The sequence below is a fragment of the Fistularia commersonii genome, chromosome 19, assembly GCF_037954325.1.
Source record: "Fistularia commersonii isolate RoL2024-O1a breed Wild chromosome 19, RoL_Fcom_v1.0, whole genome shotgun sequence".
Classification (NCBI taxonomy): Eukaryota; Metazoa; Chordata; class Actinopteri; order Syngnathiformes; family Fistulariidae; genus Fistularia; species Fistularia commersonii.
The window spans coordinates 14,409,449-14,424,193 of NC_141302.1; the positions used below are offsets into that span (position 1 = coordinate 14,409,449).

General features: G+C 44.7%; 1 protein-coding gene across 2 annotated transcripts in view; it reads left to right on the forward strand.

The window, feature by feature from the left end:
- Positions 1–14,745, forward strand: part of nlgn2a (neuroligin 2a) — a 188,007-nt gene that overhangs the window by 91,402 nt on the left and 81,860 nt on the right. The window contains exon 4 of one of the 2 annotated variants that reach the window (XM_086166272.1): positions 4,060–4,113. The exons of the other annotated variant lie outside the window; for it this stretch is intronic. Coding sequence (XP_086022398.1) covers positions 4,060–4,113 — 54 coding nt within the window. The remainder of the gene's footprint in view (positions 1–4,059; positions 4,114–14,745) is intronic. 2 annotated transcript variants of the gene reach the window in all.

Consider the following 14,745-nt stretch of genomic DNA (forward strand, 5'->3'; position numbering starts at 1 on the left):
TAAGTAAATAGAAAAAAGCTTATCCGGCTGCACTAAATTGGCAGTGAAATATCTCTTTGTGGCGCAGTAATTAGTAAAGGATGCAAAGCACCGGAATAAGATGGAGGTGGATGATTGGCTGTGGGTTAGATGGAGGCAGATGATTGGCTGTGGTTTAGATGGAGGAAGGCGATTGGCTGTGGGGTGAAATGGAACCAGGTGATTAGCTGTGGAGTTGGGTGGCCAAAGACGATTGACTGTGAGGTTAGATGGATGAAGGTGATTGGCTGTGGGGTTAGAAGGAGAAAAGTGATTGGCTGTGGGTTGAATGGATGCAGATGATTGTCCATTGGATAAGATGGAGGAAAATGATTATGTGTAGGTTAGATGGAGTCAGACGATTGGCCGTGGGGTTAGAGAGATGAAGCTGATTGGCTGTGGGGATAGATGAATGCAAGTTTCGCTGTGGGGTAAGAAGAGGGCATGTGATATGAGGATAGATCGAGGCAGGTGATTGGCTGTAGGCTGAATGAAGCAAGATCATTGGCTGTAGGTGAGATGGAGGAAGGTGATAGGTGGCTGTGGCGGCCCCTGAAGGATGCAGCCTCAAGGGGAAGAAGTCTCAGTTGGACGACAATCAAACTTAATCTCTCATTATCACCCGCTCGATTGGATAATCTCTGAATCCTCAGCTCCACCTCCAGTGCTTATTATCAAATCACAGCGTTTTAACCGCTCCCGCTAAGAGCATGAAGAGCAGCGCGCGCATCCGATTGGACACAACACTTCAGAGTGTTGCTGATTACAGCGATTAGCCGCGCTAGCGCAGCTGCCAGGCTTTTATTTTGAAAACACCAGCCCTTAATTACAGCAGCGGCGATAGAACACGACTGTTTATCGCTTTTCTCTTCTCTCCAACTTCACCTGGGAAGAAAATCCACTTCTTTCTTTCGTCTTTCCTGATAAAAAAAAAAGTTCCCCCAAAGTGGATTAATACGTTCGGATAAAACATTTTTGTTATAGGCCAAAAATGAGGGCTTTTCCCCGGAGGAGCGCTGCCGCAGGAGTAGTTTTTTGAGCGACAGGTTGAGGATGATAAAACAAGAGAAGCTAAGATCAGGTGCTGATTCGGTATCACTTTTCAAAACAAGGATTCTTGAGAAAGAACGTCAGGAGATTGGAGGATCGACGTCAGCAGGCAGACGGTGGCGTCAGGTGGAGGAGTGGTCGGGTTGAAATGGAGGTTTTTAGACTGCAGGCAGTGTCTTCCTGGAGTCAAAGAACCTGCAGGGATGAACAGATCAAACCAAGTTGGAGGAAATCTGGGTGCTAGATGTGCTTTTCACAACCAGGACTAGTTTTATCGCTTATATAACATTTATAGAATATATGCAATTGAGTTTTTGCCGCGCAGCTAAAAGGTCACCCATGTTCTTTACATGTCTACGTGGGGTTCCTCAGGGTCCTCTAGGTTCATTGGAGACCCAACATCAGGGGTGCACACACTTTTTCAGCTTGCAAGCTACTTCTCCAATTCAAAATGATGCTACTATAAAAATGCAAAACACATCTTTAATTTTAAATATATTGAGAATTCTTTACATGTACAATATATGTTGGTGTGCCTTGCATAACTGCATGAACCCATATTGCACAATACAACTCCGGACGTTTTTTCTCATGACCTTACTCCAGTGACTTGAACTGAATGGAATCAGCCAGGGATGTATCGTCTGAACAGTAGCTACCGCTAGCCAGCCTCAAGCACACTTTCGTCATGGTAGAACTGTATTTGGGCTGAATGACCTTCATGTGGGAAAAGGTGGACTCTCATAAATAATGGACAACTGGGATTTTAGTTTCTTCACCCATCTCCTCCTCACCTCGCTTTTCCAGGGAAGTCGGTGTCGTAGATTCTATGAACAGTCTGAAAATGCCGCTGCACATTTCCCTTTCTCGCCATAGTGATGGTAGACTGGCAGATGAGGCAAACACACTTTGAAAATGACATCTTAAAGAAAAAAAAGGCCTCTTTCTACTCCCTAAAGAAGTTTTTGGCTTCTTAGTTGGTCCAGCTCCCCTACTCATTTTAATACCCTTTCTTAAGTTTAAAAGAAATAAATTGGAGGATAACTAGGTATCTCACGCGCTTGCTCGAGTTTTGCAGCACTTAGCGCTGTTGTATGCACATCCGCGGTGACCTGTGAGTCAGAAAAGGTCAGATGTCAGACTGGCTGCTCTGTGCATCAACGAAGTGACAAATTTCATTGTGAGGACGGATGATAGGCTTTCTATTTTTTTATAGCACACTCTCCACCCACACTACCTTTGTGATCGACCGGTAGATCGCACCCAACATTGTCCACGCGTGTGAATCCTTGTGTCTCAAATGGTCGTATGTCTAATGTGGCCCTGTGATTGGTCCAGGATGGACCCCGCCTCTCATCCAATGACAGCTGAGATAGGCCTGAGCACCCTGAATGCAGGATAATTAGTATAAAGAATGAATGAATAAATGAATGAGTGAATATCTGGTGAGTAAAAGTACAACATATAAATATGAATCACCTCTGTTCTTGTCCAAACCCTTTGCATATTGATGATCAAATCATTGATTGATCAGAATATTCGGGGTGTATTGACGAACTGCCAGCAGCAGCTGACCAGTGTGAAAAGGGTTCTCATGAATAGTCCTCATGATCACATGAACCCGCCGTGCACACATGAAAATGTTTGTTTATTATCTTTTTTAACCAGCCTAGCACGTAGCTGTGCAGCAAAGCGACATTTTCCGTGACCATGGATTCGATCATCTTGTGGCGAACGGTTAACAAATAAATAAAGCGCAGTTAAATATAACACTCGTAAGGTGAACAAGTCAGACACCTTCAGGGCACTGGGGGGCGCTGTGGGGAGTTTTTATTCAGAGGAGGGGGGTCCTTTTGAGTGCACTTGTGTAACCCAAGCCTAATATCATAAGGTTGTCTATATATATATATATACATATATATTTATATTTATATACCATCATGTGGTTCGTCTATCTCATCTTCTCCGCCGCCCTTCTTCTTCAGCCTTTGGGCAGACGGGGGATGGAAGTGGGTGGTCGGGGGTTGGCGTTCACCTTTTCACCTTTTTGCCGCGCTCCTGTGTGCAATTAGCGTCACGCTCGCTTGTCATTTTCCAAATGATGCCCTGCCGTCGCCCCATGTAATTATTTACCTGCCTGGGGAGTGGGCGCACTCTGCTGTTACAGCTAAATAATGTCACACACACTCACACACACACACACACACCTGTGCTCAAACGTTACCTGGAACATATTTAACATGCTCTTCTTGCCGTTGCAGGGACGTTTACGAAAAACCCGCCGATCCGACTTTCAGTTTGAGATGCAATGACGTTGCCGTGGCAACCCTGCTAACGCTCGCGTCACACTTTCAGGGATCAGGGGTCGGTGGCGAGGGGGGGGGGTGGGGCTTGAGCATCAGGACCCACGGACCGGCTTTTCTTCCAGAGGAGCCGCCGCCGTCTTTTGGCGATGTTAGAAGCTGGCTTTTTCCCCGGGACGATGCGGGCGAGAGGCGACGGCCGGGTCCTGGTCTTCAACGCCCCCCGACCCCTGACCCCTGACCCCTGACCCTCCACCCTCCTCTTCACCACCTGCACCTACCCAGCATCTACCTAGCACCTGCAAGAGATAGAGCCAGGCGGGGTTGAAAGGAGAGAGAGAGGGTGGGATGGAGGGGGGTTAATAAAGGTGGCAGCCATTTTCTTCTGCAGGGGGAGGAGGAAGTCCCATCTTTGATCTTGTGTCTTTTCTTGTGATGAATCTGTGTTTGTGATGCCTTTTGTTTTTGTTTTTTTTTTTTTTTTTGGTTTTTTGTACTTTTTAAGAAAACAGAAAAACAAAAAAAAAACGTAACGCAAACTCTTGGTGATTTGTCCTTTTTTGCTCTTGCTTCTTTTCTTTTTTTGACATTCTCCTCTTTTTTTTTTTCTCTCTCTCCGTTTTTTGCCAGTAATCCTTTTTTGAATTTTCTCTTTTCTCTTTTTCCCCCCTTTTTTTCTTAACCCTAGGTCCGCTCACAAAAAAACACGATGAATCTTCAATGAACAAGCCTCGAGACGAAGGTATTTTTGTTGCATGTTTTTCCTTTTTTCTTGTTTTGAAGTCTTTTTGGGGGATGTGCACACGTAGATTGCAGAACACACACATGCACGCACGCACACACACACACACACCCACACACACACAGTCTGACATCTCATGCACATGAGTGTAAATGTATGTGCTGACCGTTGCAATGACCACGCTGTCTTTACCTGTGTGTGTTAGCCGCATGCGACCTGGGGTGGCGGTCGCACCCGGCTAACGAGAGCTACGATACCCATCACCAAGCGTGTGCGTGTGTGTGCGTGCGTGTCTGTGCGTGCGTGCGTGTGTGTGTGTTTTCCTTGTCCGGCTGACACGGAAAGGGCCTCATCATTATCACCCTCATCGTCATCATCATCGCCGCCGCGACCTTGAAATGGCCATTAATGACGCCAAATTGTTGTCCCGGGCAACAAAGCGGTCCCTCATAGATGGGTGCCATGGTAACGAGGATGAAATTGCCACCGGAGTGTGGAGCGAGGCCAAATTTTAAGCTAGCCCTTCTCCCTGATACCATCGAATCGAGGGAACGGGCTGCGAACGGAGACAACCAAGGGCGCCGCCAGGCTTAATAGGACGCCCGCTAATTCATCTCACACCTGGGAGGGGGCTTCTCCTGCATTGCGCTCTTCCCTCGGAGGAGAAAAAGTTTATAAATGATTTACTTTGTGCTCTTTGATTCGGGAGGGAAGCTTTGACACGAGGGGATTTTTATCAAACCCAACTTTCTCGGCCGCCGGCTTTCCAAGACCCGCCTCCTCCTCTTCATCCGTCCATCAAAATACACAATTAACCTTCCCGGATGGGGGCCGGGAAGGAGATGGTAATCCAATTACGCTCAGTCCCGATGCGGAATTCGTCGCAGGTACAAAGTTTGGAGCTGGAGCGTGGACGCGGTGACAGGCGGAGATGGGCTCGCCGTCCTCCGAGCGCGGCGCTACGTTTATCCGACAGTCGGCACATCCCCGGCTGTCAGATAATAAAAAAAATAAAAAAATTTAAAGATGTCTAGGTTTGCCTTCGTTCGAGGATGGGTTTTAATGCAGGTCCATCAAGATACAAAAAAAACTTTTGTTTTTAAAAGAGGCCACAAAGGGTGGAATAAAAAGTTCAAGGAAAAAGGAAAAGTTACACAAACACAGGGAGGATTCTTAAGAGAAGAACTGTTTTATATGTTTCTTCCGGGACCCCCGTTCCCAGCTCATGCTGCCTTTTTGTTTTATTGATCGGTCAACTTGATCGGAAATGACGTACAGTTGCCGGGAGAATAACAACCCCCCTCTTCCCCCCGGAAATAGGAAGTAGTTTGTCAAACCACCTGCTGGTGGTGTTGTAGGCTTTAGCTGCACTATAGATTTGAGCATTGAATGAAAGAAAAACAGAAAAGTTTATATCGATGTTGATTATTCATTCGTTCAGTCTGTGAACCATTTAAGTCAATCCCCGATATGATTGAATGAGAGGACCCTGGAGACATACAACCATTTACCCTCTTATTCAGTCTTGGTCTCCTGTGAACCTCCTGCATGTGTTTGAACTGCCGAAAGAACCCGGAGAACCCTGAGGAACCCTACGCAGACACGGGGAGAACATGGAGACTCCACACAGAAAGGCGGGAATCTAACCAGGAATGTTCTGGCTGTGAGGAGGAGGAAGTAACCACTGCACCCCCCATTGATTTTGATCATATTATTTATCTATATTTATATTATACATTACATTCTGTATACAGTCATGGCCAAAAGTTTTGAGAATGACACAACCATAGAAACATCTGGCACAAACCTAAAAACCCTGAAGGAACAGACTTTGTGAAAGTGTTATTCTCAAAACTTTTGGCCATGATTGTACGACAAAATGACCTCTTGAAAGCATGAACAGTTCTTCGATTTTCAGATTTTATTTTGAAATTTTATTTTATAATATTTGATTTGGGGGAAAAAAAATTCAAGTAATTGCTATTGGTATCGATGTCGATTAAATATGCAAAAAACAGTAATCAACTTTGTGTTAATCATAAAAGTGTAGTATGGCCAAAAAAAATGAATGCATCAGTGATGTGCAGTCGCGGACGAGCCGGCTCTAAAAGCCGAATCTTTGTAGAGACCCCCGAAGGACAGACGAATCTTCTCTGCTGATCGTGCAGGCGGGGTCGGGGCCCTTATTTGGAGGGGCACGCCATGGACCAGTCACTTGCAAGGACAAGATGTGAAAGAAAGAAGGGGGGCAAAAGCCTGGGGCCACAGGGCCTTTACTGAGGGCCCTTATATATTCTTATATTTGTGGTTCTGAATGCAGGATTAAATATTAAATGAGTAGAAGAGCAGAGCAGCACAGTGCTTAGCGCTTCAGCCTCAAGGCAAAGAGGTTTGTGTGGAGTCTCCATGTTCTCACCATGTCTGCATGGGGTTCCTCTAGGCTTCCCTGGGTTCATCCCACAGTCAAAAAACCTCTGGAGGTTCATCGGAGACCCTGAATTGATGTGTTCATTGGGAATGAATAAAAGGGGGAATCGTTTTATGTGTCTATATGATTTGCGACTGAGAGAGTGTATGGTTGTCTGTCTGTGCGTGAACCTCGCCTCTCACCCAGTAACAGCTGCGATAGGTTTCAGCACCTCCGCTACCCTGAGTGCAGGATTTGAAAAATGAATGAATTAAGGATTAAACGAATGCTCATCAGAACACAAACCATTCACAATTGTTAGATGACGCTAAAAAGAGGCAAGGCCGAGTAAAGATCCATTCCGGATCCAAAAGAGCCTTCTGAAGGGAGTAAAGTCGAAAGACACCAATCATCGAACGGGAGTCTAGCCAAAAGAGTCGAATCTCCTAATGGGAGTTGAGTTGAAAGAGTCGAACCTCCTGATGGGAGCTGAGCCAAAAGAGTCGAATCTTCTCAAGTGAGTCGAGTCAAAAGAGACATATCTTCTAAAGTGAGTCGAACCAAAAGAGTCTTATCTTCTAAATGGAGTCGAGCTAAAAGAGACAAATCTCCCGATGGGAGTTGAGATGAGAGAGACGAATCTTCTAAAGGGAGTCGAACCAAAAGAGTCGAATCTTCTCAAGTGAGTCGAGTCAAAAGAGACGAAGCTTCTAAAGGGAGTTGAGTCAAAAGACCTCTTCAGAAAGGAGTTTGACCCAAAAGAGTCCAGTCTTTGAAAAGAGCTGGACTTCCCATCACCGGCATGCAGGTCGAGGCACCGGGAGGCTGCTTTTCAGTCTCCCGCTGCCGGGAGGGGAAACCTTAAACAGTCCTTGTCGCTTTAATAAAAATAAAACAGGTCTGGACAAATCCTGAGCTAGAATGTCAGTGATCCATAAACAAGCTCCGAGGCTTCGGGCTTAAAACATATACCTGTCGCCTTGGCTGTGTTATACAAAACGTGGTTTATACACTTTGTGACATTTTTATTTTTCCCCTCAAACCTGCGTTTCAAGTGCACGCGTCGCAGCCCCGTCCCCCCCCGACCAGCGTGCAAGGGGGTTCAATTGCCTCTAAGGTTGTAATCCTGCCTCACCACGTGACATAACTTTACCAGACGTAAAAAAAGAATAAATTCAAATGAATCTCAAGTTTGACGTAAGTAATTAGAATATTTTAATATTCTAATATCATTTACAATTTTAATATACATCATTTTAATATTTTAATCAGAATGCAGCCAAAGGACGACAACAGCGCTATTAATTAATAATAGATGAATCCCAGTCCGCGTCATAGTAACCACCGTCCTTGGGCGTTGTGTGGTCCTCAGTCGAAGCACGGCTGGCATCCAGGCTTTGCAGAGAAAGATTGATAGAGCGAACAGCCGAACACCGTGGACAGGTTCGAGTGTGTGTGTGTGTGTGTGTGTGTGTGTGTGTGTGTGTGTGTGTGTGAGTGAGAGAGCACTTGCACGGACATGTGCATCATGGGAGAAGAGGGGATTACAAACCACAGAGAGATCAAGTTAAATCAAATAGGAGACAGAGTTGCTGTGTTACTCTGCTGTCATGTTTTTGTGTGTGTGTGTGTGTGTGTGTGTGTGTGTGTGTGTGTGTGTGTGTGTGTGTGTGTGTGTGTGTGTGTGTGCGCCCATGTCAGCTCCGATCACAGACAAGCCAGAAACACCTGAGACCCGAACCTGGAACATATTTTTGCCAGAAACGGTGTCACCTCTGACGTGAAACACACACACACACACACACACACACACACACACACACACACACACACACACACACACACACAGACACACAGACATATGCACGCAATCTAAGGCAGGGTAAAAACCGGATCTACACAATACAAACCCCTTGAGGGAATGTTCTATCAAAACCAAAGTGACACACACACACACACACACACACACACACACACACACACACACACACACACACACACACACACACACACACACACACACACACTTCACATGCAGGATTGATCCAGCAAAGTATTTGGGTCTGAGTGCCCTTGACATCCTTTGTGTCTTGAAATTCATCTCTCGAAGCTTCTTTGGACATTCTGCTCTGCCCGCAGAATTCACACATCAGAAATTCACTTTACTGAAATAAATTTAAGAAATGAAAATGAAAAAATACATCCGTGTAAAATAAAATAAATACATGCTTATATGAATAAATAATGAATAAATGAATATATAAATGAATTATTAATTTTTAAATCAATTGAGATCAGAAATTAAAGGAACGGCACGTCTTTTCCGGCTAAACTTGAAACCTAAACACACACCCGTCATCAGCTAAACACAACCAGTGTGTGTTTGTTGCTTCCTCTGCATCTGAGAAAACACATGCCGGACTCACATGCACATTTATTGATAAAATCTTATCAAATCCCCTGTCATTGATAAGTAATTTGCAATTCATGCATTCATGATCTATCGCACCCGGATCAGCCAATCACACAGCCTCATAGAGAGACGTCCAACCTCTCATTCACAAGCCTGGAAGGAATATGTTAATTTAGCATCTCCAATGAACCTCCTGCATGTGTTTGGACTGTGTGAGGAACCCTAAGGACGCAGAAATTGAGAACATGGATCCTCCACCCAAAAAGGGGAAGGGAATCCAACCAGGAATCTTCTGGCCTTCAAATAGCATGATAGCGCTGATCAACTCCACCTCGATGGATCGTTTTTGGAAGTATTAGCCGCAGGACGTAAACGGTTCGTTGGATTTATTTCGTCAATTTTCTTCATGACTGCCGGCGACGCGAGCATAAACCACCCGTCCGGGCCTTTAATTAGAACTGTAACGGTGGCGTTCATTAATCAAATGCGGTGCGTTTTTTTTTTTTTACCTAGATTTACCTTCGGCGATTCCCCCTTTCTCTGATAATAAGGTGTTAACGCCATTCCTCTCGCCGACTGCGGGGGATTATGGAATCACTCAATGTTACATTATTATTTTACAAGACTCAGCGCGGAAACCGGAACGGGGGGGGGGGGGGTTCGGGTTTATCCGCCAGCCGACGTCTCTGGAGAACCGGCTCTCCAACCGCACTGGAGGATAATGTGAGTAAAGAAGATTTTTCTTCTTCTGACAAATAAAGTTGCACGAAGCTAATCTTTCCCTTGTTGGGGCAAAAGTGATTGTTATGACGACGCTAATTTAGCGTGACAGCCGCTTGATGACGAGCAGCTATTAAAACCCGCTTGTTTGTCTCTTAAAGAAAGACGTGAGGATTCGAGACGGACCCGAGAAGATCCGCATTTTCCTGAATTCAAGCTGATTTCACCATTTTCTGTTCCTTGCGCTGAAGTACTAGAAGTACTTTGATTAGAGACCATTTCATACTGCTGCTCCAAAAAGAAATATATATTGCTTCTGCCTTACAGCAAGAAGGTCCCTGGTTGCATTCCTTCTGTATGGAAACTCCATCTTCTCCACATATTTTTTTAATTAAATAGATTACATAAATGCTTTATTTCCGAAAAGCGTTTGTAACACATCCGGTTAAGGAACTAAAAAATACAGTAGCCTAGCAGAAAAAGTAATTGATCGCTGTCTTTACCTTTATTCTGCGTGGTAAGGCCGCTAAAGTCTTCTTCAATGTCGGAATTAAAAAGAATTCCTCCGTCACGCATTTCTCATTCTCTTCATCAGTCTGACGGGACCAGGCTAACTGTTTTGGCAGCGTGAAGCTTGTGCGCCCTTAAAATTCCATAAATTAACAGCATCATTTTTTTAAGCATTCAAAGCATGTGAAAAAAGAAGCAACTAATAGTCTGGAAATTACAGCAGTTCTATGTATCTCTATGAGGTGTGAATGAGTGTGTGAATATCGTCATTTTCAGACTATTTGGTGCACCTGAATATAAGCTGCTCCCGCTAAATTTGAAAATTAAAAATAAAATACATATATTGGCTGCATTTGTCTATCAGCCGCAAGTGTCCGTTTGTATTTGAGATATTTGCAATGAAATATTTTTAAACTTTTAATGGAATACGTTACATAAATGTTTTTTTCTGAACAGCGCCTGTAAGATATCCGATGGAAAAAAATACATCAGGCTAGCAGGAGAAGTCATTAATCGCTATCTTCACCTTTATCCTGCATGCTAAAATCGCTAGTTGGGATTCAAATTCCTCCATCACACACTTATTTGTGTCTCTTTCATCGTTGCGTTCAATCTCGCTTGTCCTGCGGTATCTACATGTAATTTCATTGGTCTGATGGGAACAGGCTAAATACTTTGGCAGCGTCAAGCTCGTTAGCCTGTAGCGGCTAATAGTGATTGAAATTTCAGTAGTTGGATGTCTTAAGTTGTAAGTCATTAAATTATGTGTGAATGAGGGGGTGAATTAACCCCTTCTATTGTCCAATGACAGCCAGGATTAACAGTGATAAAAATTATAGTAATGTTTTCATTTTCACTGCAAACACGATGTATCATCTTTTGGCTCATGATCACTGGGCAATTTATCGTCGGTTTAAAAACAAATGTCTGACTGTTTCGGCACTCGTATGGAGCAGATGTTTGTTAAACTTCTCCGATTAGCCGATCGTTTGTCCACAAAAGAGATATTAATTCAGTTTGGACTGCAAGTGACACTTCTAATTATTATATAATGAACACACTGCCAGGGAAATCTTAATTCATGGTTGTTCAATACAATGGAAAAAATGATTATTTAGGGATTATACTACCGTCGGTTTGCCGCCAATCATTCTGTTTCACGTTCAATAGCAAAAATGCTGTCTCCGTCACGAAGAGCCAGTTGTGCCGTCACAATGCAGGCGTCATCAAGAATCCTTTGAGACGCACAAAAGAGGGACAAAAATCTCCTCGACGACAACGAGCACATTAATGTGTTCACAGCTCGGGATGTGCAACGTCAGCGCTCACAACGGCGCCATTAGGAAATGATTCATGGTTGCCGGGAAGCTGTGAATGCCTGGACTCTTAAGCTGATTTTCTAATTACACCGCATGCGGGCGCTGAAATTAATAGCAATCACGGATCAAATGGCTGTAATTTATTTTTATTTTTTTTTGGGTGGAAACGGCCATAACCGCCGACCGCCGCGTGCTGAGAGGGAAAGCATTGCGGGAGAACGTCCTCTTGCGTTGGCAGATGTTTGGATGCTACTGTTTGTGCCCTGCTTCTGCTGTCTTCGTCTGCCTAAATGGATTCTTCTCAGCGTTTCCCCCCCCGTCGCTCCACGTTACGTGGCGCCTCCGCAGCGGTTATGACTCCACTAACAGACACTGGCCCGTGGGCAGAGCAGTGTCCAGCATCTCAGCTCCTGAAAGTTTTTGCTCTGTAATGCTCCCCACACCAGGAACACTGGAGCGCCCAGAGATGAGCGAGTGAATGGTCGTAGGTCCCCGTGATGCTTGAATGAGAGGGTGAATGGCGATACTTCTCTACGTCACGCTTTGGATGAGAAGGTTAATGGTCCTTTATCTCTAGTGTAAATGATATATAAATGGTTGAGTGAATGGTTATATGTCTCTGGTGTATATGATGTATAAATGAGAGAGAGAATGATGGTATGTCTCTATATGATGTTGTAAATGAGTGAGTGAAAGTTGGTATGACTATATATGATCTATGAATGAGTGAGTGAATGGTTGTATATCTCCATGGCTGTATCTCTCTGGTGTATATGATGCATTAATGAGGGAGTGAATTATGGTATGTCTCTGTGTGGCGTTGCACATGTGTGCAATGTGAATGTTTGTTCATCTCTGCTGTATAATGTATATAAATGAGCGAGTGAATGTTTTATGTCTTCATATGATGTATGAATGAGCCAGTGAATGGTTGTAGGTCTCTGTATGACGTGTGAACGCGAGGGTGAATGGTTGTTGATCTTTATGTTTGTATATCTCTGGCGTATATAACATATAAATGAATGAGTGAATGGTTGTAGGCTTATATATGATGTATGAATGAGAGGGTGAATAGTTGTACATCCCTATATGACATTGCAAATGAGAGGGTGAATGGCTATCTATCTGTTGTATATATGATGTATAAGTGAGCGAGTGAATGGTTGTATGTCTATCTGAAACATGAATGAGAGGATGAATAGTTATATATCCGTGATGTAAATGATATACAAATGAGCGAGTGAATGTTTGTATGTCTCTATATGATGTGTGAATGAATGAATTCTTTTATGTCTAAATTTGACCCTGAAATGAGAGGGTGAATAGTTGTTGGTCTCTATGGTTTTATACCTATGGTGTATATGATATATGAATGAGTGAGTGAATGCCTTCCTGTCTCTATATTACATGTGAATGAGTTAATGTTTTTATGTCCCCACATGACGTTGCAAATGAGAGGGTGAACGGTTGTTTATCTCTGGTATTTATGACAAGATAAGTGAGCGGGTGATTGGTTGTTTGTCTGGATATGACGTGTGAAAGAGTGAATGCTTTTACATCTCTAAATGACCTTGCAAATGAACGAGTGAATGGTTGTATGCCTCTGCGGTTGACCGGTATAGGCTGAACCCATCGTCTCGCCCAGTGACATAAATAAGAGGTATAGAGGATAAACCAATTATAGCGAATGATAGGATGTATGAATGAATGTTAAGAACAATGAAATTCAAACACATCCTGCAAACAGAAAGGAAATGCGTACAAACACCTTACAAAACTGAATATTCCCATCTTTCCATGTCTGTCGCACTGCATCTCTGCAGACATGTATGTTGTTTGCGGCGGGAGCTACCTGCCTCCTTGTTACGGCAGCACTCAGCCCACCCCGTGTCAAGGTTGTGTCAATATCATGTATGGCGCCTACTCCGTGGCGCACCTCCAGATAGCGCCCCATTGAACCAGGAACCTTTTTTGACAAAGACGGCGAGGAGGAGTGGAAGAGCTGGGAGGAAAAGCCGGGGATGAAAAGGAGCCGAAGGTGCCGGGAGATAGAGAGGACGGCGGGCGAAAAAGAGAATCCGTAGGAGAGAGAGCTGCTTTGGAGCCGTGTCGCTTGTCAGCTAGCTTAGCGCTTGGGAAAAAGCTCAACACCGTTTTTTTTTTTGGAGGTTTGTTTTTTTGTTTTCCACTTGGCAGGGTTTATTGCTGTCTGTAGTGGCTTTAAGGGACCGAGGGAAGCAACAGTGGAGGCTGGCTCCGGCTCCCAGCTAGCCAGGAGCTATTGTGGGTCCATTTAGTCCAAATCAATCAGCTTCAAAGTGCTCACCGAAACAAAAGAAGTTCGGAGTCATCAAATTGCAATGAGGGCCGGACCTCCCGCGTCGGCAGAAGATTTTCAGAATGACTTTCCAGGGTTAATGGCGGCCCGACGCTGCCAAAAAGAAGCTTGCGCTGCTCAAAGAAACACCTCCATAGCGTTGTTAATCTGTTGTTAATGTATGCAGCCATCCCATAATGCTCTCCTGGAAGTGCCGCTTCGAATAACGCAGACTTTGTTTACCAGCTCAGAGGTGTATGGAGGGTAGGCTTTGCACCTGGTGGGTGGAGGTGGCCTTCAGACGAGGACTACACAGCAGATCCTGGCCTGGCTGCATTTCCTATTCAGTCATTATCACCTCCCATTCCGCTCGAGGACCCAACTTCAAGAAGTTCTTGTCATCTTCATGTGAAAAATTCCTTGACCCAGATATGAAAAAAAAAAAGCAGCGTTTACTTTGGCTTGGTTTGCCATCTCAAGCCATTAGGAGACGGCCGGTGTCCGACCGCGGGAGCACAGGCGCACAGCGCAGCCATTATACCCCGCTCACTTCGGTGCCGTTTGGCACCTCATTAAGGGACGGGCATGGCGGCGGAGAACAGTTCCGAACTGTGTAAGTCCGTGTCTAGACGGCGCTGGGAGCTGTGGCAGAGGGAGGGAACGGCCACTTGGTGGGAACGTGTTTAACGATCTTTTGGAGTGGGGGCGGGGGGACGAGTGAGCTGATGTGAAGTACTGTCACAAAGTAGATGTACAAGCATTCAAAGAATTTGGTTGAGTCCTTCTGCAAATAAACCTACGGCCTGTTTCTGGAAAAATTACATGAAACCGGGGAAAACTTGTAGACTCCACACCGCTGGTGGATTTAAACCTTCTCACAGGGAGGCGGAAGCCCCCTCTGTTGCAGCTCTTTGGATAAAAGCGTCCAGTTGCGTTTTCAGTGAAT